This window comes from Neltuma alba, unplaced genomic scaffold (assembly GCF_004799145.2).
Source record: "Neltuma alba isolate B1F8T4 unplaced genomic scaffold, ASM479914v2 tig00005725_pilon, whole genome shotgun sequence".
Lineage (NCBI taxonomy): Eukaryota > Viridiplantae > Streptophyta > Magnoliopsida > Fabales > Fabaceae > Neltuma > Neltuma alba.
The window spans coordinates 76956-99838 of record NW_021634208.1 but is presented as its reverse complement, the minus strand read 5'-3'; the positions used below and the strand labels follow the sequence as shown (position 1 = coordinate 99838).

The 22883-nt window shown below is 37.7% G+C and overlaps 3 protein-coding genes across 3 annotated transcripts; all 3 read left to right on the top strand.

Moving 5' to 3' along the window:
- Positions 1-8694: 8694 nt before the first annotated feature.
- Positions 8695-10502, top strand: LOC114748530 (uncharacterized). Its single transcript, XM_028936959.1, has 2 exons — positions 8695-9047; positions 9158-10502. Exons 1-2 carry the CDS (start codon positions 8695-8697, stop codon positions 10500-10502), a joined length of 1698 nt encoding a protein of 565 aa, XP_028792792.1.
- A 62-nt stretch (positions 10503-10564) lies between these two features.
- LOC114748529 (uncharacterized) lies at positions 10565-11089 on the top strand. Its single transcript, XM_028936958.1, has 2 exons — positions 10565-10746; positions 10861-11089. Exons 1-2 carry the CDS (start codon positions 10565-10567, stop codon positions 11087-11089), a joined length of 411 nt encoding a protein of 136 aa, XP_028792791.1.
- Positions 11090-20532: 9443 nt separating this feature from the next.
- Positions 20533-22329, top strand: LOC114748528 (uncharacterized). The gene is made up of 4 exons (XM_028936957.1): positions 20533-20863; positions 21070-21245; positions 21721-22240; positions 22324-22329. Exons 1-4 carry the CDS (start codon positions 20549-20551, stop codon positions 22327-22329), a joined length of 1017 nt encoding a protein of 338 aa, XP_028792790.1. The 5' UTR covers positions 20533-20548.
- Positions 22330-22883: the final 554 nt, after the last annotated feature.

Here is a 22883-nt window from a genome sequence, read left to right as displayed (position 1 = left end):
ATTTTAAAAGTTTTAACATCCACGCCAGTTTTTAGCAAGGTATTAAACACCAGACCGGTTACTAAACCAGTCAAGGGAGAAGTTTAAGGGTCAATGATTCAGATCGGAGTCAACTCGAAGTCAAACCAATCATGATTAAGATGATATATTTTTAATAATATATTGATTAGTGTAGATAATAATATAAATATAAATATAAATGTCAAATAATAAAATTAAAATAATATATGAAGAGTTTAAAAATATTTTTAAAAAATAACATGTGAAAAAATATTCTAACCTGATCAAAATTCTATTCTTTTTAATAATTTATTATAACAAAAAAGTTGGTAGGTTTGGTTACCCAAAGAAAGCATAGCTAGCGTATAAACTAAGCCTTCTTGCTACGCGTTCTTCTAAACCTCTTAAATGCATTGGTAAGTGTAGCAAGACATTGATTGAAATTAAATTGTGTGGCAATGAATATACATTTTGAATCTGATGTCTTTTCATTTTTCGGTTCATTCGTGGCTCCTTCTCTTTCTACCGTTCACTCTCATTCCTCTATCTCTCTGCATCGTTCATTCTCAAGCACTCTTCCTCTTTGTAATATGCACTACGATTTTAGGTAGGTTTTCATGGCTTTTATTTTTCTCTCTTCTTTCATTTTTTTTATTTTGCCTTCATCTTTCTTTTATTTTGTTTCTCCTTTTTTATTATTATTCTTCTCCTGTCAACATCTTTGTCTTCTTCTCCTCTATGAAAACACTTAAAAACTGAAACTAGATGAAGTGTATTATTTTTTGCCAAAGCAAAACGACAACTATCTCAGCATCTGGAGGGAAGGAAACAAAAATGGGTAACTTGCCTAACCCAGTGGGTTATCAGGGTTACTTCCCGTTTATATCGGTTCACGACAGGTCCTGTTAAGTCAAAACAGTGACGAGTCAGACTATCGACCAGACCGGACAAGTAGCAGATTCCTTGGTTTTTGGCCTGAACCGGTCAGTCCGGTCCGGTTTTTAAAACCATAGTTTTAGGTTTTCTTGTCCCTGTTGTTTCGTGTTACTGTCGATATCAAAGAATATCATAAATATCAGTTACTAGAATCTTGTGGAGTAATTCTTCGCTACGCAAAGTGAAGATAAAAAGAGATTCGTGATCCCTCATATTGCTGTCACTCTGTACAATGGAGATGTAGCACTGCCTCTTTACCATAAGCTCGTGCTCTAAAAGGATTATGTGATCGTGGAGCAAACGAGGCAACTAAATCTTACAATGCACCTTACAAATTCATTTGCTCAATTTCTGAATAGAGATGCTCCTATGAGGTAATGTAGATGAGTTTAGAAAATATTTTCAAATAGCAAAAGTATATTTTGATTAATTAATTATCTAATTCTTTTTTACTCAAATTAGGGTCTGATACCAAGGCGGGGTGAGTTTAGAAAATATTTCTAAACAGCAAAGTAGATCTTGATTAATTAATTACCCAATTCTTTTTCATGCAAACTAGGCTCTGATACCAAAGTGGGAACAATCCTTTCTTAGAGAGAAGTTCTCGATGTGTTGAATGTTGGGTTTTTACACTTACTAACTCAAGATTTATAATACTAATAATTAAAATCAATTAGCATGTCTATTGCCTAAAGTTTTAGAAATATTTTTTATTTTTTTTTTGCATTTTGGTTATATTAAGCTTCTTTATTACCTAATTGTGTCTAACTTTGAGACTCTTTTTTTTAAAAAAAAACCACCAGCTTATTTTCTTTAAGGTTCTGGAAGCTATTTAAAACCAATACTTTTCAAGCAATGATGAAGACAAGGCTACAACTCAAGTTGACTAGTCTAAAAGGTTAATATATGAACTGAATTAGCTTTCAGGATAAGTGTAAGGCACTTACTAAGGGTCCGCTTCAAATTATCCTCACCAACTACCCTTGTTTTCCATATACTAAGATCAATATAGTTTCTTCCAGATTTTGATCTCCATTCAGAATCTGAGCAAAGCATCTCTAAGTTACATTCTAATGTTTAGATGCCACGTGCTCTTTATAGGCATATTGTTTTTTTTTTTGGGAGCATGAACCTATTGCACACAAGCGACGTCATGTCTCCATTATGTAAAACCGTAGCAATATGGGGAGAGAAATTCTTAAGTGCTCTGAGAGCACTACCTTATTTCAACACTGACTAATAAAATTGTGCCAACTTAATTGGTATTAGTTTGCATGTCAACATAGGTGACCTTTCAAAATTTAAAATATTTTATGAAAAAAAACTCTGATACTCTCATCATTTCTCTCTCATTTTTTAACAAACATCATTTAAAATTTCTTTCTCTCCTTGAACATCTCTCCTCTATTTTTTCTCTTGACCATCTTTCCTCCTTCTTTAATTGACCTCTCCTTTGTCATTACCTATCTCCAATTTTTCAAATATCTTTTGAAAAGATATGGAGTTTACTCGCAGAAAAAACAAAGGGGTGGAGACCAGATGGGGGTGGAGATTTGATGAATGTTGTGATGAAGTAATTAAGTGGAGCCGATGGATGGCTTTAAGAGGAGTAGAGATGTAGTTTGTGAATCTGCAACTAGGAAGGGAGAAGAAGATGAAGTCAACAATGGAGTCAAGGTTGATGGTGGTGAGGAACGATAGAGTTGAAGGCGTTGTTGGTGATGATGATCAGGGATAAGATGAAGTCGTGACCTTGAGGTTCATGAATGATGGAGTTGCAAACTTTGCCAATTTTTTTCTAAAGATAAAAGTTGAAAGAAGAGAGGGAAATTTACGGGGGAAGGAGAGTCAGAAGAAAAAATTGGAGAGATGTTCAAGATCAGAGAAAAATTTTTAAGTGATATTTGTAGGAAAATGAGAGAGAAAAGATGATAGTGTCAAAGGTTTTTTCAAAAACTATTTTAAATTTTAAAAAGCCTCCTTTCTTAGACATGTAGATAGACTCCAATTGAATTGGTACAATTTTATTGGTATCTACTTTGATTCTCTATCAACCAATAATTTGGGACCATTAACATGGTTAAAGCTAAACAGTTTAAAGTCTAAACACAGCGTAGTACTCTTTCTACTACTATGTTAATATAGAAAAGATTTTAAAAAATAGTTGGAATTTCTTTTTTCGGATATAGAACACTGATGCCGATAAAATGATTTGAATGGATGAAAAATGAAAAAAAAAAGAAGAAGAAGAGTATTTCATTTCAGTATTGAAATAAAGTGGTACTCTAGAAAATCTAAAAATTTCTCTTAAATGAAAAAAAGTGAGAAACTTTACACCCTTTTCATTATTAAATTTTATTTTTATAAAAAATAACGTTTATAGTTCTCTCCCTCGTTGGTTGATTGAACCAACGTTTATAGTTATCTAATAGTTTAAAGAGAATCTCCAGATATGTTGGAACACGAAACAATATTTTTCCCCTTGAATAAAAAGGCTACATTTGCACTTTTGTGTCAAATACCCTATTGATCAAAATTGTGATATACTTCTCTAGTATTAAATATAAAACTTATTTTGTAGTATAACTTTATATTACAAAATAGGTCTTATATTTAAGATAGGAGTAGTATGAATTTTTGAAGGAAAGCATTGAGTTAAAAAGATTTGAGAGATGACAATAATAAAGATAAATGGAAGATATTAAAAAGAAATTACATCAAGAATAGACTGTAAAATCTTAATAGACAATGAATCAAATACAATCCTAATGATCTACCTTGTTGAGAGTTTAATCCTAGTTTTTGCTTGTATCACCTGTTAGAAGACTTTAATACCATCGAACATTCTAACTTGGATAAAAATTAAGGAAAGAAATTCCCCCACAAAAAAAAAAAAAACAAAGGACTTGACTAAAACAAAACCGAATAACCCAGCAACTGACGAACCAGTAAAAATTGCTTAGAAGAACCTAGTAGTCAAATCACTGGGAAAGAAAAAATGTACTTTGAAGTTTGAACTCTTGGGAAATATAGAAAAGGAAAGATAAACAATGAAAAAACATAAATATTCGTTGAAATACACGTAATAAATAATATTTGACCCAAAAAGATGCCAATTGAAATATGGGGTAAGGTACGTCCAGCACCATAAACTATTTATCTAAGTACGTCCAGTGGCCTAAAATAATTTTGGGTGCATCTAGTGTCCTAAACTAATTAAAATAGTACGTCCATATCTCAGGTTAACAAAAATGTTATGTTTAACTATTACTTTCCTGACTCGGCTTAAAATTGACCCCAAATATTCTAAATGGTAGACATATGGACATTTGATATGTATTATTCTTACTCAAAATTGAATTTATTTCCTTCCTCTTCTTCTAAATAAATTGTTTTTTGAGTAAGAATAATACACATCGGGTGTCCAAGTGTCTACCATGTAGAATATCTGGGGTCAACTTTAAGTTGAGTCAGGAAAGTAACAGTTAGACATAACATTTCTGTTAGCTTGAGATATGGACGCATCATTTTAATTAGTTTAAGACACTGGATGCACCCAAAATTACTTTAGGCCACTGGACGTACCTGGGTAAATAGTTCGGGGTGTTGGGTGCACCTTAACCCTTAAAATATTCCTTTTTTCTCCGGTTCTTTCCTTTTCTACATTTCTCAAGATCACGGATCCAAATATGATTGCTTAAGCAAACAAATAAAAATAAATAAAAAGATGCTGACTGCAAAAAGAGATCGATGAAAACATTTATGTAGTTTATGAAATAGGTAAATAAATGGAATAAGGAAAGAATCGTTGGTAACATGCAATTAATGCTTCTAAAAGATTTTTACTGAAAATATGACAAGATTTTAAGACTAAAGTTGATTTATTTTTCAAATTTTGAGTACAGAACTTGTTTGTCATTGTACTGTGTGCTGCCAAACCACCTTTTCCGTGGCAAAATGTCACCTTGGCCTGACATGTGTGTTTGTGATGGCTTATGAGGAAATGAATTTCTGGACTAAAACTTAAGGTGAAGTAACTTTTTCTTATTTTTTGCTGTTCTTTTTATATATAAACTTTACTTTTGTTGCTTATCCAGTTTATCAGAGTTTTGCTCTAACTACATCTGAATCCGACCCGCGTCGCACACCTGGCTGTGGTGGGTGAGTCCCCCTCTCTCAACAGAGATTTGTGCATACGCTGAAGCTCGAACTCAAGATCTCGCTTAATCGGTACCAAGCCGTTTACCACTGGAATCAATCCCCGTTAGTTTTATATATAAACTTTTGAAACTAATATACTTGTCAAAACAGGTTAGGCTCATTGGGTCAGCTCGTTTAAGTCATTTTAAATGAAGAGTTAGGTTTGTGTTTTAAAAAATTTAAAAGAAAATTGGACTTCAACGAGTTAGCCTCATAAGGCTTAAGAAATAAAAAGGCTAGCCTTTTTAATCCCTTCTATTTCTTTAATTATAAAAACTTAATACATTATTAAAATAACTCACTACTATTGAGTTTAGGAAATAATAAATAACAATGATTTAAATTCTAATTCAAATCTAAATAACGTAATGTAAATTTTAAGAGTAAGTGAAATTTTTTTAATCAGTATTAAAATATGGGGACATTGTCTACTAATCTTAGAGTTGGGAGTTCATCAACTTTTAAAGTTTCAACACTTACAACTTGTCATTCTTCTCATACTTCAAGTATTTCAACAACAACATTTTTTTATGATGCATTTACTGTATTTATTATTTAAATTCTTTGTCAATTAAACTTGCTTAATTTTATTTGGCTAGTATAACAGTATGTAGTTGAAATTCTTTTAAAGGTGTAGGATTATCAAAATAACTATATAATTATGAATCAATCTTGTATGAATAAGTTTGGACAAGAAAATTATTTAGAATAACCAATACGAAACTTAATAATCGAAAAGAATTAGATGTCTTGAATTAGTTGAAGAACAATCAAAATCAATTTCTAATTATTTCAAGGATGACAGTTGATATTTTTAGCATTTCTATAACTATAATAGCCAATAAATTGTCACTTATCATTGGTTCATGTGTGCTAACGAAGTATAGAAATTCTCTTATTTTAACAAATGTTCAAGCTTTCATTTGTGCTTGTAACTGGTTGCATGATTTTATTTTAGATGGTAGATGAAATCCTTGATATTATTGTCATTGAAGAAAAACCTAATTGCAATGAAGAATAATTAAATAATTGTTGGAAGATGAATATGAGAATTATGTTGACATTGTTAATCTTTAACGGCTTGGTTTCTGTCTTTCTTATTGGTTTGTTCTATTTATGTATGGATGAAAATTGTTTTGAGCTATTAATTACATGTTATGAATGATTCTTCCCTTATTCAATTTATTTACCATTTTACCTATTTCATAAACTACATAAACGCTTTCATCAATCTCTTTTTGCAATCAGTATCTTTTTATTTGCTTGCATTTGATTGCTTCAGGAATCATATTTGGATCCGTGATCTTGAGAAATATCTTTTTACCTTAATCATATTTGTTAGTATTTGATTGCTTAAGCAATCATTATTTACTGTTTATTTGATAATCTAGTATATTTATTTGAATAGCTGATTATTGTCTGATTAATATTCGAGTTAAATAATGGATGCAATAAAAACTGTAGAACCAAGAATATAATGTCTAGAAAGCAATAAGCTACCAATAAGTTCTTATATGCCTTTAGACGAAGATGAAACATGTATGTTTTCCCCATTTATCTTAGGAGATGGAGATAGTACATTTAACCAAGTAAACTGGACAAATATATGTATTTAATGAAACAATTAGGATGTTATATAAATATCAATATTCAAGATATATTTTCATAAAAAAAAATATTCAAGATATATTAAAAGTATATGCTTCATAAGATATAATAGAAAGATTACCAAAAGATGCAAAATTAGTAATAGACAAAGAACAACCAAAATAGAGATTAGAAAGATTAATAGAGTTAGCAAAACCGTTAGAACAGAAGATATATGATATAAAAACAGAAATAAGAAATCTTACTAATGAATTAGCTTATCTAAAAGGAAACACTAAAAATATTATGAAAGCTTCAGGAATAGAGTCAAAAATAGAACTAATAGAAAATAATCCGCAAATTAAAATGTTAAGAATTACAGCCGAGGAAAATGAGAAAGATAATGAGAATATTAAAGAAAAAAGGAAAAATCCAAAAAAAAAAACTCTAAAATTTTAAAATATCAAATCAAGAATGACTACAAAAATATGTTGTCATTTACTTTTCAAATGTTGTCAATTATTATTAAAATATAGTGAATAACGGCAATTTGAAATTTTAAAATTTAAAGATTTCTTTTGGGATTTTCCCAAGAAAAAATAAGATCTCAAATATTAGATGAAAATATGAAGCAAATTAGAATTATAACAGAACAAATGGAAAAAGGACAAGAAGTAATGAACAAACTTGTGGACTATGTTTTAAGAAATTCAAAAAGTAGATTTAAAAAGACAACGAGAAAAATATGGATATCAACGAACAATTTTTAAAGAAAAGGAACAAATAAAAGAAGTGAATCAAACAAATGGACCTAACTCTTCTTTGGTGATTTTTGGCAGCTCAAATGGGAAAAGTTGGTTTGCGTCAATTTGTTGCCTAATTTAGCAGTGCGTACCAAGCTGTCCCATAGAAAAACGAAGATTATTATAAACATAAGGAGACCCCATCATTTATAAAACTAATATTGATGAATTTAATTATTATAAAATTAATTTTGATAATTTAATTATATTTAATAACTTGAGGTAACTGTTTATACTCGTTTTTTTTGGGAAAATTTCACTGTAGGACCGCAGAAGACAAATAATTTCAAAGAGCCCCCAAAACATTCTGAAATCTCACTGCAGGACCAAGGGGCCAATCTGATATTAATTCCACAAGCGAAATGACGCCACTGCCCCTAATGAAGACTTATTTCCTCCGAAAATGAGACATATTATCAGCGGGTGTAAAAGACGGAAGAAAGACGGAAAGGGAGGAGATGGCGTTATTTCCTGCCTCTCCCATGCAGCGCGCCGGTGCGGAAGGGAGATAGCTGACAACCATGAGCTGAGAAAACGCAGTGGCGGAGCTTCACTTTTGCGGTCCGTCCCTCCGCCGTCTTTCGGACTCCAAGCTAGAGTTGGTGCAAGAGAGAGAAGTCGCAAGTGTGCCCTACAGTGTTGCGTGTTCTCTGGAAGTAGCGTCAGGTTGGCGTGGGAGGTAAGATTTTGTTGTTAAAATTTTGGTTTTGTTGGTGTGATTCGGTTAGCACAGGTGGGTTGTGATGGGTGAATGAGGAAGAAATGAGTATTTAAGTGCATGGGCATGTAGGTTGGGAGTGAGTTGCAAATCTTACGGTTTTATGGTTTAAGAAATTCATGCTGATGCTGTTTTAAGTTGTTAAAGATGTGGTGTTTGTGATGTTTTCAAAAGTGGGTGCATATTGAGAATAATGCACTGCTGAAGGAACATAGGTAGGCGAAAAAGAAAGGGAAATGGGTGTGTGGCCTGGAATGGGTTATATGACAGGTAGACGCGCAGAGGAATGGTGAAAATACATAGTACGATGGTAAATTTGGTAATTCTGGTTGTGTGCGAGAAAAAGCAATATAATGTTGTGAAAATACTAATTCTTGTTGTCAATTGTCAAATTGCTGATGTAAACGTACGTTGTGTCATACTTGAATGATGTGCAGCAGCAGAGGATAAATGGCTAGCAGTAGTAGGAAACAAGTATTTTGCATCTTTCATGTTAGAGGGCACTTTGTAAAGACCTCAGAAGGGAAATTCATTTATGAAGGGGGCATCATTACTGGAAGATTGATTAGAGAAGGGATGACATATGAAGAACTACAATGCATGGTAGCTCATGATGTGTGGCCAGGGACTCGTGAATATAAAATGAAGTACACAGTTAGCTTTGACCGGGATACATTCTTGGATCTTGTTGACGATATTGGTGTTGGACAAGTAATTGAGTACAACAATAGTAGTGGCCATGTTTATGTTTGTGAGAATGAGAAAGACTTCACACAAGTGTCACAGCTGGACAGTGTACAAGAGTAAGTTGTTCTCAACTGGTTTTATTAAGATTGTGTGTAGGATAAGAAAGAATATGTCCAATTTTGATAAATTGAACTGTAATACTGAATAGCTGTATTTGTTTATGCAGGTTAGATGATTTGGTTGGCCCTTGTGGAATGTCAGTATCTGCAATGGAATTGGATCTAGACACAGACAACATAAACATATCTTCCGTACAAGATGTGCCAACACTGATAGGAAGTGTAGGTATGGAAACGTTGCCAACCCCAATAGCGGTGATGAATTCATCAAAGTGGGCAGATTTGTTGATGTCAAGAGGGCAAACCTTTGTTAGTGCTGAACATTTTAGAGAGGCATTATATAAGTATAGCCTTGCACACAAGTTTGGTTACCGGTACGTAAAGAATGATAGGCATAAGATGATTGTGAAGTGCTGTGTAGATGGTTGTCCCTGGGAAATTTCAGCATATGGTGTAGGTGAGAATAATGGATTCCTAGTTGTGAGAAGATTTAACTATGAACACTTGCATTATGCACAAGACAACTTAGTTGTCCCTCAGAGAAAGAGGTGCAAACTTGCTTCAGCAGTCATAATAGATGAGTTGATTTCTTGCATGCACAAAGCTCCAAATGACATTAGACGGGATTTGGAAAGAGAGTATGGGTTGAGGCTCAACTACCAACAAGCATATAGGGCGAAAGAGAAAGCATTGGAAAAAATTCATGGTTGTCCGCAGGAGTCTTATATGCTAATCCCTTGGATATGTGAAAGGCTGAAGGAAAGTGATCCAGAAACGGTAGCAAAGTGGGTTGCATCATCAGATAATAGATTTCAAGCTGTATTTATTGCATACGGTTGCTGTGTAGAAGGGTTTTTGAAAGGTGGCAGACCTGTATTATATGTGGATGGATGCCACTTGAGTGGTCCGTACAAAGGAACGTTATTGGGAGCACAAGCGTATGACGCGGATAATGAATTATTCCCACTTGCATATGCGATTGTTGGAGGTGAGACGCTTGATGACTGGGCATGGTTTCTTGGTAACATAAAGGATATTACGGGCTCATTAGAAGTGACAATAGTATCGGATAGACACAACTCAATAAAAGGTGCAGTGCAAGCCGTGTTTGGAGGAGATCGACATGCTTTTTGCTACCGTCATGTGAAGGAGAATTACAGTGCTGAGTTTTTGAAGATAACCAGGGGAAAGAGGAGGACCAGCGGACAGACAAAGGAAGTTGCACTAAAATTACTTGATTCTATTGCATACGCAAGACTTGATAGAGACTTTGATTGCAGTATGGAAAAGCTAATGGCATTTTGTCCAGAATTAGGACAATGGCTTCAAACAAATGGAGACATTGACCGTTGGGCACAAAGCAAATTTCCTTACAAGAGGTGGGACAATATCACAACAAATCTAGCGAATCCTTTAATGCTTGGCTTGTTGGTGAGAGGAAGCACAACATAGCTGTCTTGATACATGAGCACAGGGAAAAATTGGCAAACAAGATGTACCACAGCAAAGAAGCCATGACGAATTGGAGCAATGGTGTGGGACCTAATATAGAGGAAAAGTTGATGGATCATGTGGCCAGATCAGAAAGAATGGATGTGCAAAATTATGGAATGAACAATTTCAGGGTCAGATGGGGAAACCTAGATGTGCGGGTAAATCTTGTGTTACGTGAATGCACCTGCAAAGGTTGGCAAATGTCAGGACTACCTTGCCCACATGCGTGTGCTGCAATCAAGAAGGTATATGGTAATATATATGCATATGTCGAGGATTGCTTTTTACTCTCAGCCCAAAAGAAAATTTATGGCAGACTCATGATTCCAGTTGAGACCCATGACATCCCTAGGCCAGATTCCCTTCGATATGAAGATTACTCGTCCACCATCTTCCTACAACCACCATTGACAACTCGGCGTGCTGGAAGACCCAGAGGTAGGAGGATTGAATCACAATTCCAGCAGAAGAAAGCGTATCATTGCTCAGGATGTGGTGAAGCTGGTCACACTAGAAAGATTTGCACTAACCCGAACCCTGGGTGACTTTGTTGCTCAAAATGGTCTTTTATTTTTTTGGTTCAACACACAGCTACTTTTGTACATAAATGAGCCCCACTATGTAGTTGTTGAGTTGTTGGGGAAGTAGCTATGACAACCCATTTTGATTTTTTGGTGGTGGGTTCGATTATATTTTGTATAGTGGTGTCAATAGTTGAAAAATTTCATGACAGTAGGTGACTATAGCTGTCGCAGGATATGTTAGGCTGTAATCTGTCCACATGCGAATGGACTATTTTTAGTTGTAAATATTTGTATGTATGTTGCAAATTGTGTAATGTCACTTGCAAACGGAGATTCCCCTGCCTGTCCACTGACGGACAGCTTCTTCGGGTGAAGGTCGTCATATGTAAATGGACTGATTACAGTTGTGAATATATATGTATGTTGCCAATTGTCTAATGTCACTTGCAAATGGTATAAGAAACCATACTTGGACAGCTTCTCCAGGTGAATCAGTCCGCATGCAAATGGACTATTTTTAGTTGTAAATATTTGTATGTATGTGGCAAATTGTCTAATCTCATTTGCAAATGGGCCCTTGCACAGCTGTTCACCCACGGACACCTCCTTCAGTACGAGTAGGTCAGATGCAAATGGATTATTTATAGTTGTGAAAATATGCATGTATGGTGCGAATTGTCTAGTCCCACTTGTAAATGGGCTGTCCCACACTTAAGGAAGACGCATGCATCAGGTGAATCAGTCCACATGTGAAGCCAAGTATGTGTCTTGCAAATTAGCTAGTCCCCCTTGCCAATATGAACGGACGGATTCCACGTGTGAATATAGGTATGTATTTTATAAATAGGCTAGTTCCCCTTGCAAATGTGCTCTCCCGCACTTGTTCCCTCACGGACACATGCTTCAGCTGGTCCAGTCGACATGTGAACGGACTGATTCCACGTGTGAATATAGGTATTTGTTGTGTAAATCGGCTAGTTCCCCTTGCAAATGCGCTCTCCCGCACTTGTTCCCTCACGGACACATGCTTCAGCTGGACCATTGACATGTGAACGGACTGATTCCACGTGTGAATATCGGTATGTGTTGTGCAAATTGGCTAGTTCCCCTTGCAAATGCTCTTTCCCGCACTTGTTCCCCACGGACACATGCTTCAGCTGGACCAGTCGACATGTGAACGGACTGATTCCAGTGTGAATATCGGTATGTGTTGTGCAAATTGGCTAGTTCCCCTTGCAAATGCGTCTGCACTTGTGATGATCCACGTGTGAATATCGGTATGTGTTGTGCAAATTGGCTAGTTCCCCTTGCAAATGCGCTCTCCCGCACTTGTTCCCCCACGGACACATGCTTCAGCTGGACCAGTCGACATGTGAACGGACTGATTCCACGTGTGAATATAGGTATTTGTTGTGCAAATCGGCTAGTTCCCCTTGCAAATGCGCTCTCCCGCACTTGTTCCCTCACGGACACATGCTTCAGCTGGACCAGTCGACATGTGAACGGACTGATTCCACGTGTGAATATCGGTATGTGTTGTGCAAATTGGCTAGTTCCCCTTGCAAATGCGCTCTCCCGCACTTGTTCCCCCATGGACACATGCTTCAGCTGGACTAGTCGACATGTGAACGGACTGATTCCATGTGTGAATATAGGTATTTGTTGTGCAAATCGGCTAGTTCTCCTTGCAAATGCGCTCTCCCGCACTTGTTCCCTCACGGACACATGCTTCAGCTGGACCAGTCGACATGTGAACGGATTGATTCCACGTGTGAATATAGGTATGTTGTGCAAATTGGCTAGTTCCCCTTGCAAATGCGCTCTCCCGCACTTGTTCCCCCACGACACGTGCTTCAGCTGCACCAGTCGACATGTGAACGGACTGATTCCACGTGTGAATATAGGTATGTGTTGTGCAAATTGGCTAGTTCCCCTTGCAAATGCGCTCTCCCGCACTTGTTCCCTCACGGACACGTGCTTCAGCTGCACCAGTCGACATGTGAACGGACTGATTCCACGTGTGAATATTGGTATGTGTTGTGCAAATTGGCTAGTTCCCCTTGCAAATGCGCACCCTGTTCAGGTCAAGGACGGCACATGTAAATGGACTGATTACAGTTGTGAATATATGTATCGGAGTAGCAAATTCCCTAGTTCCTCATGGAAATGAACACCTTATTCAGGTGAAGGAGGGCACTTGCATATTTAAGAGGACACGTTGTTCAGCAGATGAACGACACTTGTGAATGCTCTAATTTCTGTTGTTAACTTATTTGTCTCTCTTGCAAATTGTCTAATCGTTCGTTGAAAGGTCTAATCCCTGATGTAGGTTGTTCAGTTGGAAATGGACGAACATTTGGTGTTAATTCCTGTTTTTTTGGTGCAAATTCCCTAATTTTTGTTGTTAACCGTACATCTAATGAAAGTAAACAAGTAGTGATAATATGAATCCATCAAAACAGTCTTCATTAACATCGTTTGTATGCACAACATTTTAGTCCGCATAAAGTGTTCACAACAACAATTACAGTGCTTATCAGCAAAAACTACAAGGTAGGAATTTGATCAGTCATCGCTTTCTCTTGCGTTGTCTGTTAATGTGGTCAAGGTGTTTGGTAACAGCATCTGACTTGATGTTTCTTTGATGCGTCACGAGCCACCACAATAGCTCACACCGTATAGATGTGTATTGATCCTATGGGACAACAACAACTGTTCTCAGTAAGTTGACACAAATGCATGATGTCATTAATATATAATTCAACACCTACCGCTGTATAATAAGGCATGGTGAATAGAACTCCATCCTTCTCTTGTGGGTTGGGCCACTCTCTTAGATATGTGATGACATGAACCCCACAATCATCACTGAAAAAATGAACACATCACTATGCTGGCTTATGTATGTCGATTATAATTTATGACAAATAACTTTCAGTGAACAAAAGACTCACGTATTGTCTTGAACATGAACCGTGGGATACAAGATGTCATTGTTTGAATCTGGGTTGGCCAACCCCTCCAGCTCAGGCTTCACTCTCCTTAGTATTTCAATGAAGTGTGCCCTCTACACAATTACAGATGATTATCACACAGGGGATACTATGGTTGTCCAACACAAAAGTAGCAGAATAATTACACCACTTACAAAAGTTTGCGCCATCATTTGCTGCCCCTTTAATGCTGGATCAGACTTATTCTTCTTCTTTTGGTGCTTCATTGTATCCTCACCACCACGCAGAGAGTCCAGCACATAAAACTTTAGTGTGCTCGGTTCAAACACAAAGCAAAACCAATGCAGTGCAAACACAACAGGTGCAAATATGTATTCACATTCAGCCAAATTGTATCCCACGTGTTGGGGAAGTAGTTCTTTCAGGTGTTTGTCCACTTGCCATGCTGTGTGTTGCTGCACCATCCTTGCCTATCACAACAGCAAATTGCACAGCAATGCAAATTGTCAGTGAAGAAACTGTATCGATAACTTTATTGCACAATTTAAAGCATTGATCCATTAACAGGGGATAGCACTAACCGTGAAATCTGCATCAAATATGTGTCTTTTAACCGCAGAGGCACTCTCATGTTGGTCAGCGTTCAAGGTGTGGGCAATCAGAGTCATGATCTGTAGAATAAAGGAGCAGGAAAATTAAATTAAAATTGTGGCACATTCCATATATGGCCACTTTGATGTAACTTGAATAGGTGCACGTACCCTGTTGCTTATCCACCTTCTGGGACCCAGTGCTTGTAGGTCTGATCGTGTTGCCAAATGCCCAAACATATCTACCATGACCCTACAACAAATATGAAAGTGAAAATAAGTAGTCAGTGTTGCATAGTAGTATTATTCACAAGCTGTCTTTTCCATAATAACTGACTATACTTACTCTTGAGCCTCATCTAGTTGACACCACTCAGTACACACAGTATAAAATGCATCCCTCTCACTCATTTTCACCTTTCTGCCATAAGTAGACATGTAAGGAGATTTAACTGCTGGGACTTTACGTCTACTTGACCTCCTTGTGGGTAGCTGCACTGCTTTGCCCACCATTTTCCCTTCTTCCGTTTGAGCTGCCTGTTCATCTTCAGTATCCTTATTTGCAGCTTCATCTTCTCTCACATTGTCGTTCTCGTCTTCATCTTCCTCTTCTTCTTCTTCTTCTTCTTGCTGTTCATCATCATGCAATTTGTCACCACTTTCATGTGTTTCTCCGCTCTCTACAGTCATAACTTCATCATGTTGTGGCCGCTCATTTTCATCCTCCTCAGTGTGGTGTTCTTTTCCTTCTTCTTCATTGCCTCCCCGGTTAAGAAGTTTATTTTCCAGCTTAACTAATTCATCACAAACTAAGTTTTGAATCTTGGTCATCTCATTGTTCAATGTGGTGTTGAAATTGAGCCAAAACTCCTTAATGTCCTGCACATTGTAAATGTATGTCATCAAACAGATATTAAGTCTCACCAACAGACATTATCACATTGGTATTACTCACCGGATGATGGAAACTTGTACTGCTCCCCGGTTGTGTTGACTCATTCACTTCAGCAGCGGGTGGACTGTAGAAAATGCCATGTCGACTCTCCTTTTCCGCATCAATTCTCCTCTTCACAGCCTTATCATCCCAATGTGTGACGGCGTCTTTGTCTTTTGGTTCACCTCCCTGTAGAGGGAACCTTTGCAGGAAGTGCAACTGCAGAGAAAGAAAAAATATGACTCAAAAATCAAATTACATAATACATCAACAGTTTAATGTTCAAAGCATATCCAACAGGGCATATTTTGTAAGGAAATATGCAAGTACCAATAAAAAGTAGATGCACCCTCCGACGACTCTGGCACTCTCGGTCTGTCCTTCCTTACTGCTCCTATTGTACCGTTTAATTTCCTCACTAAGCTCGTCAAGCACAAAGGAAGCCCAGTCAAATTTTTTTCAGTTATTTTCTGTGCAGGCCATTACTTTTAGCACCTTGTCACTCACACTTGCACTTCCCGTGGGACAAAGAAGAGTGCCCACTGTGAAAAGAACAAAATAGAATTCAAAGTTTCCATCTTCTTCATCACTCTTTATCTTCTCCGCAATTTGAGAATATGTCAGTGGAGTATAGTCCTTCTTCAGCTCATTTACTTCATCCTTGAAGCCATCCAACTTCACTTTGGAGCCCTTATCTGGTAACCCAAGAACCCTCCTAACATCTGTACACGTGACCTTCTTTGTCTTCCCCCTTATGGTAATTTGTTTACTTGGGGGGTCATATGCATGAATCAACTCCAGACATAAATCTCTGGGCAGCTTATTCAAAGTAATACCAAGAAGATGACCAAACCCCATTTCTTCTACCTTGCGCTTTAAATTTTCTTTGCCATTTATAAACTTTGCCACTTCCTTGAATTTTGTGGGGGAGCACCGAGTAGAAAATGGGGACACATATTTCTCCTTCTTCTTCTTCTCCTCTATCAGCTGTTCCTCCTTCTTCCTGTACGGCTCCCTGTCAGCATCACTCATCTCCCTCCAAATTGCTGAAGCCGCATCTGTGATTGCTCCCATATTTCCATGCATCTCCTGCTTCTTTTGCTCCCAATATTCTCCCTTGAATACTTTCCAGCCGGTAACTTGTGCGTCCTTTTTTCCCATCTTCTTCCTGTATCCAATAATCACAAAGTCATTAGTTAGTACATTAAACAGCAACATTCATACCATCCAACATTTCTTGTAACATAAACCCGGAAATTATATACACACTAATTATTATTGTTAAATCCTTAACTTGTCATACGACAGGACATCAAATTGTTACATGCAGGTTAACTGGATAATGACACCATTCTTCGTGTAAATTAGCTAACATTCATTGTCAGGCCACAAAAGATCAGATTCCAACTAACATTAAATTATGCAACAGAGGTGGTTAATTAACTACTTTTTCATGTCAATTCCCTAACTTTCACACTCCAACACAGATCAAACAATTACACCGGCGAACAGTCAAAATTCTGCTAATTGCTCATGTCAATTGCCTAATTTTCCCTGTGAGGCCGCTGCAAACCACATTCCCACAAACATGCAATTATGCAGCAGAGGTGGTTAATTAACTAATTTTCGAGGTAAATTTCCTAACTTTCTCAGTCCACCACGCATCAAACAGTTACACATAAGCTAAGTGGAAATCCAGCTCACTCGTGGTGTCAATTGCCTAATTTTCCCTGTCAGGCAACTGCACACCAAATTCCCACAAACTTTGTGGGTAATTTACTGATTCTCCATGTAAATTTCCTAACTTGACAGATTCAACAAAAATATGAAACCGTTAGACAGGAGCTACGCGGATAATCCCCTAAATCCTCGTGTCAATTGACTAATTCCTCCTGTGAGGCCCGCTACGGATCACATGCCAACAAACATGAAATTTTGAATTGCCAGTTGTTACTTTACTGATTTTTCATGTAAATTCCCTAACTTCCAGAGTCCACCACACATCAACCACTTAAACAGAAGCTAAGTGCAAATTCACCTAATTGCTCGTCTCAATCACCTAATTTTCCCTGTGAGGCCGCTGCAAACCACATTCCCACAAACATGCAATTATGCAGCAGAGGTGGTTAATTAACTAACTTTCGAGGTAAATTTCCTAACTTTCTCAGTCCACCACGCATCAAACAGTTACACATAAGCTAAGTGGAAATCCAGCTCACTCGTGGTGTCAATTGCCTAATTTTCCCTGTCAGGCAACTGCACACCAAATTCCCACAAACTTTGTGGGTAATTTACTGATTCTCCATGTAAATTTCCTAACTTGACAGATTCCCGGAAACATGAAAACTGTTTGACATAAGCTAACTGGATAAACCCCTAATTCCTCGTGTCAATTTCCTAGTTTTCCTTGTGAGGCCACTACAAATCAGATTCCAACAAACATGAGGTTGTCACATGCAACTGGTTAGTCAACTAATTCTTCACGTCAATTGACTAACTCCCATTGTTAGCCCACAAAATCTCACATTCCAACAATCAACGGGATAAACCAAACAAAACAAACTCATTTGCCTAATCCATACGACAACATTTGCCCCTCCCAATTCTTTTCCTTATTCCTGCAAAATGCCTACAAACACTATAGCAATGCAGTTAACTACCAACACTAATTTTTCCCTAAATAATTTAAATAACTTTCTTACTTAGCCCCCACACAAACTCTTCATGCTACACTCACAAGCGTTCGCTCACTAAATCAGGAGCATTTGCTAAAGGGCAGTCAGGGAAATGGCCGAAAACTATGTGACACATTGGTAATCATTCCTGGGTTAGAACCTAAATGTCATTACCAAACACACCCACCTTTCAGTGGGTCATTCCTCCTTAACCTACCATGAAAACAAAATCCAAGAAATCTACTGCATTTAACGGGACCGCGAAGCTTACCAAATGGAAATCAGTGACTTCTTCTCGCCCTGGTTCTTCCTTCTTTGTCGATAGCCTTGCAAGTTTCCTCCTTTGTCGGCCTCTTCTTATTCTCCTTCCGCTTCTAGTGATTACCACGAACCCGCAGATTGAAGCTGATGGAATTTTTGGGGCCACGTCGAACACTTTTCGCAGATTGCGAGAGGCAGGAATCTTCCCACAGAGGTAGCACGTTCGCAGTCGGGAGAGGGCAGATTTTTCATAGAGTGGTAGCACGTTCGCAGACCGAGAGACGCAGCAGTTTTCCCAGAGTGGTTGCACGTTCGCAGAGCGGGAGAGGGAACACTTTTCGCACACGGGTTACGTTCGCATATAGAGAGAGAGTGGGAGGACTTTTGACCGTCGCTTTTTCGCCTTATTTTCAAATTTCAGCGGAAGTAAAATGAGGGGTAGTGGCGTCATTTCGCTTGTGGAATTAATATCAGATTGGCCCCTTGGTCCTGCAGTGAGATTTCAGAATGTTTTGGGGGCTCTTTGAAATTATTTGTCTTCTGCGGTCCTACAGTGAAATTTCCCCTTTTTTTTTTTGTTTTTTGTTTGGTTCGCCATTCGATTCGATTCACCAGAGTTTTACCTGGCTACGTCCAGATCTGACCCACGTCGCGCACTTGGGTATGGTGGGTGAGTCGCCCAGCGGGGGCTTCTGCATCCATGAGGAATCGAACTCGAGATCTCACTTAAGTGAAACCGAGCCGCTTACCACTCGGATCAACCCCTGTTGGTTTTTTTTTGTTACAAAAATTTTTGGAAAGGGGTTGGGCTTACCCACGATCCAAGGGCAGGGCGAAATCTCCCTTCCTCTTAGGTCATACAAATGTTGGGCAGGGCGAGCCGTCAATTACCCTCAGGCGTTTACCTAGGCACCTAAGAGCTAGGATGCCTCCCCAAGCGCTACGACTGGAACCACAACAAAGTGGTACTCTACAGGGATTGAACACATGCCAACTTGGTCATATGTCTCACCCCTTCACCAGTTGAACCCACGGACGATAGGTATTTTTTTTTTTGGTTTAAATAGGTTGAATTTAGCTACTAGAATAGATTAAGCCCAATTACGTCATACAAGCTTAGACCTATCACCTAAGGCCCAAAAGAAGTCATGCCTGGATTTTGGGGTTTTTTTTAATGTAAGAATGTATCTAAAATGAATACTCCCCGAGCAGTTTCCATGGGCAGCCCAAGATTCGAAATAGTATCATCTTTTTTTATAATATGAAATAAATTGAATAAAAAATTAATTAAATTAAAGACAATAAACATATAAAAAAAATATAACTTATTTTTCTCAAAACATCCTTACTTATAAAAAAGAATAATAGATAATTAATGTAATGAGATTAAAGAACGATTAATGAAGGTAAAAAAAACAATATTAAAAATTTCAGACATATTATTAATATATTTTTTGGTACATAGTATTAGGATTTCTTTGTAAATAGGAATACGACATATTTTCAAAAAAAACTTATGTAGGATTAAAGAGAGTAATAATGATAATGATGATAAAGATATAACATATCTTGAATTAATTTTGAGGAATAAAATAAAAGAATTATTTTAGAAGAAAATAATTTAATAGATTTGACCTTTTGTGTGTGTATATAATTGAAATATATTGTTTTCGTTATATTCTAGTATGAAATATGATTTTATTTTTCCAAACTGAACAGATTAATTATATTTCTCCGATTCTAAATATAATAATCTTTTTATAATATAAATTATACTATAAAAAATTTTATATTTAAAACCGAAAGAGTATAATAATAAACTAAGATATATAAATTCAGGCCAAAAAATAAAAAAGGAAGGAGCGACTAACGTTTGGTTTTTTTTTTTGGGCGGGGGGAAGGGAAGGAGCGACTAACGGCTATATTTGTGTGCGGGCATGATCACTGAGAGTCTGGGACGCAGCTTCATGGGAAACTGGTCTCAAAAATAGCACAGTGACGAAGGAGAAGAAAAAGCTCTCTGTAACTGAGGCGATCCAAAACACGACGTCGAAGAGGAAGGAAGAATGGCAAGTGGTCCTCCATGGCGGTGGTGCGAGTTGGAGCTTCCATTGGGGATATCAGAAGAAGCGTTCCAATTGAAGAAAGCTGTGTGCAGCCATGGCCTCTTTATGATGGCTCCTAACTATTGGGACCCTCTTTCCAACACTCTCACGCGCCCTCTCCGTCTACCTCTCTCCGGTGATCGCTCCTCCCCTTCCTCGTCTCTCTTTCGATCTGTCATCGTCACCATTGCTCAGCCTTCGCATCGTCCCAGCTCGCTCAATCTTCGAGTTCATGGCACCAGCTTCATCTCTCCTCAACAACAACATGCATTACTGGTATCACCACTGATCAATGCTCTTGAACATCACTTGGGAAATACAGACACAAATATTGCGAATGTGTTCTGCTCAGTTGTTGCTTTTTGTATTTGAACGGGAAAAAATTGATTTCAATTCGACTTGGGTTTAGGGTTACGAGGGAGTGTGAGTTATTTTATTCATAGGAAGAAAAATATCGTCATCAATTTCCCTGATGTGGCCAGGCTCAGGTGTCAAGAATGCTGCGTCTGTCAGAGACCGAAGAGAAAGCTGTGAGGGAGTTCAGAAGCATATCCATGCATGGCGATGATGATCAGAACAAAAGCTTTAACGGCAGAGTCTTTAGGTCTCCCACATTGTTTGAGGATATGGTCAAGTGCATCCTCCTCTGCAACTGCCAGTGAGTTTATTACTGTCTTTCATGATCTGTCTAGTGACTCCGACTTGGTGGCTGGCACACCATGTGATTGACATAATGCCGAAATGAAGATATGAAAACTTGTTCCTCAATTCATTTTATTTCTTGCTTCTGGGATTTCTTATTTCCTCCCTTTTCTTCTTATTAACAAAACACAGATTTCCGTAATAATTTATAACTCTAAAGTGATTTCTGAGATGAGATAAAAGGTATTGTGATCCAAGATGTGAGAGTGTGTATGGAAGTTGCCTCTTATATTCTCTATCTTCCTTGCTTGATAGACACTTTACAAACTTCTAATTTCAGAGGATTTCAATCTAAGAAAGTCACTGGCCATCTTTTTATGAAACTTGTAAATAATGGAATAGAAACTCTGCCGCTTCACCTTCTACTCCAATAACGATTACTTGACTCCACTCTGTTCAGAAATCCCAAACTAACAAACAGAAAAATTCAGGTGGTCGAGGACTTTGAGCATGGCTCAGGCACTTTGTGAGCTTCAGCCGGAACTGGACAATGTGTGCTCCTTCCCATCGATTGTTGAAGGGGGAGCCACAGTCTCTAACAGTCAAGAAGAAAAAGCTAAGAATGGAGACTACGTTCCAAAGACACCAGCGACAAAAGAAACCAAGAAAACACATAGGACCTCTGGCTTTTCCTCTGAAAGCAAGTTTCTTAAGAAGAAACTGGACTTCGAAGGAGATGAAAATTCGCGGGAAGACAATGTCCCTGCAACAAGTTTGAACTCAAGCTTGCATCCAACTGATACTGATGGAAATCCAAGTCAGCATTGCAAATCTTGTGAAAATTCAACGGAGTTAAGCACGGATGACGAATCATCTCTTGGGTTCTCTAATGGAAGAGACTATTTTGCTAACGAGGGTATTGGGAATTTTCCATCCCCAGAAGAGCTAGCAAACCTTGATGAGAGTTTTCTGGCGAAGCGATGCAAACTTGGTTATAGGGCAGGGCGGATAGTAAAACTTGCTCGAGCCATTGTTGAAGGTAGAATTCAAATAGGACTACTTGAAGAACTTTCTAAAGATGCGAGCTTATCAAGCTATAACCAACTAACGGACCACTTGAAAGAAATCGAGGGATTTGGCCCTTTTACTCGTGCCAATGTTCTTATGTGCATGGGCTACTACCATGTTATTCCAACCGATTCTGAAACGATTAGGCATTTGAAACAGGTGTTAGTGTCAAACATTTCCTGTTTTCTTTGTCAATTTGTCAATTTGTCAAATGCTCCTGATATTTATGCATGAGATGCAAATGCAGGTTCATTCGAGAAAATCCACAACCCAAACAGTTCAGAGAGATGTTGAAGAAATTTATGGAAAGTACGAGCCGTACCAATTCCTGGCATACTGGTAAGTAACAAGAAGGAAAGCAAAAACCAAAATACGGAAACTGAAAACTTTATAGTACTAGAGGAACAAAAAATGAATTTAAGCCATGTTATTTAGTGGTACTCTTTCGTGTTTCTATAATGGACCTTTCCATGCAAGTTAATTTCCTAACGTGGTTCTCCTGTGGCCAGGTCTGAACTATGGGACTTCTACGAAAGAAGATTTGGGAAAATGAATGAAATGTCTTGCTCTGACTATAAACTCATAA

What these genes read in the sequence shown, in the direction of transcription:
- LOC114748530 (XM_028936959.1), top strand. Translation starts at nt 8,695, where the DNA reads ATGGCTAGCAGTAGTAGGAAACAAGTATTTTGCATCTTTCATGTTAGA. An exon ending in CAGCTGGACAGTGTACAAGA is followed by an intron (nt 9,048 to 9,157) that starts GTAAGTTGTTCT and finishes TTGTTTATGCAG; the next exon opens with GTTAGATGATTTGGTTGGCC.
- LOC114748529 (XM_028936958.1), top strand. Translation starts at nt 10,565, where the DNA reads ATGACGAATTGGAGCAATGGTGTGGGACCTAATATAGAGGAAAAGTTG. An exon ending in ACCTGCAAAGGTTGGCAAAT is followed by an intron (nt 10,747 to 10,860) that starts GTCAGGACTACC and finishes AATTTATGGCAG; the next exon opens with ACTCATGATTCCAGTTGAGA.
- LOC114748528 (XM_028936957.1), top strand. Translation starts at nt 20,549, where the DNA reads ATGGCAAGTGGTCCTCCATGGCGGTGGTGCGAGTTGGAGCTTCCATTG. An exon ending in AACAACAACATGCATTACTG is followed by an intron (nt 20,864 to 21,069) that starts GTATCACCACTG and finishes TGATGTGGCCAG; the next exon opens with GCTCAGGTGTCAAGAATGCT. An exon ending in ATCCTCCTCTGCAACTGCCA is followed by an intron (nt 21,246 to 21,720) that starts GTGAGTTTATTA and finishes AGAAAAATTCAG; the next exon opens with GTGGTCGAGGACTTTGAGCA.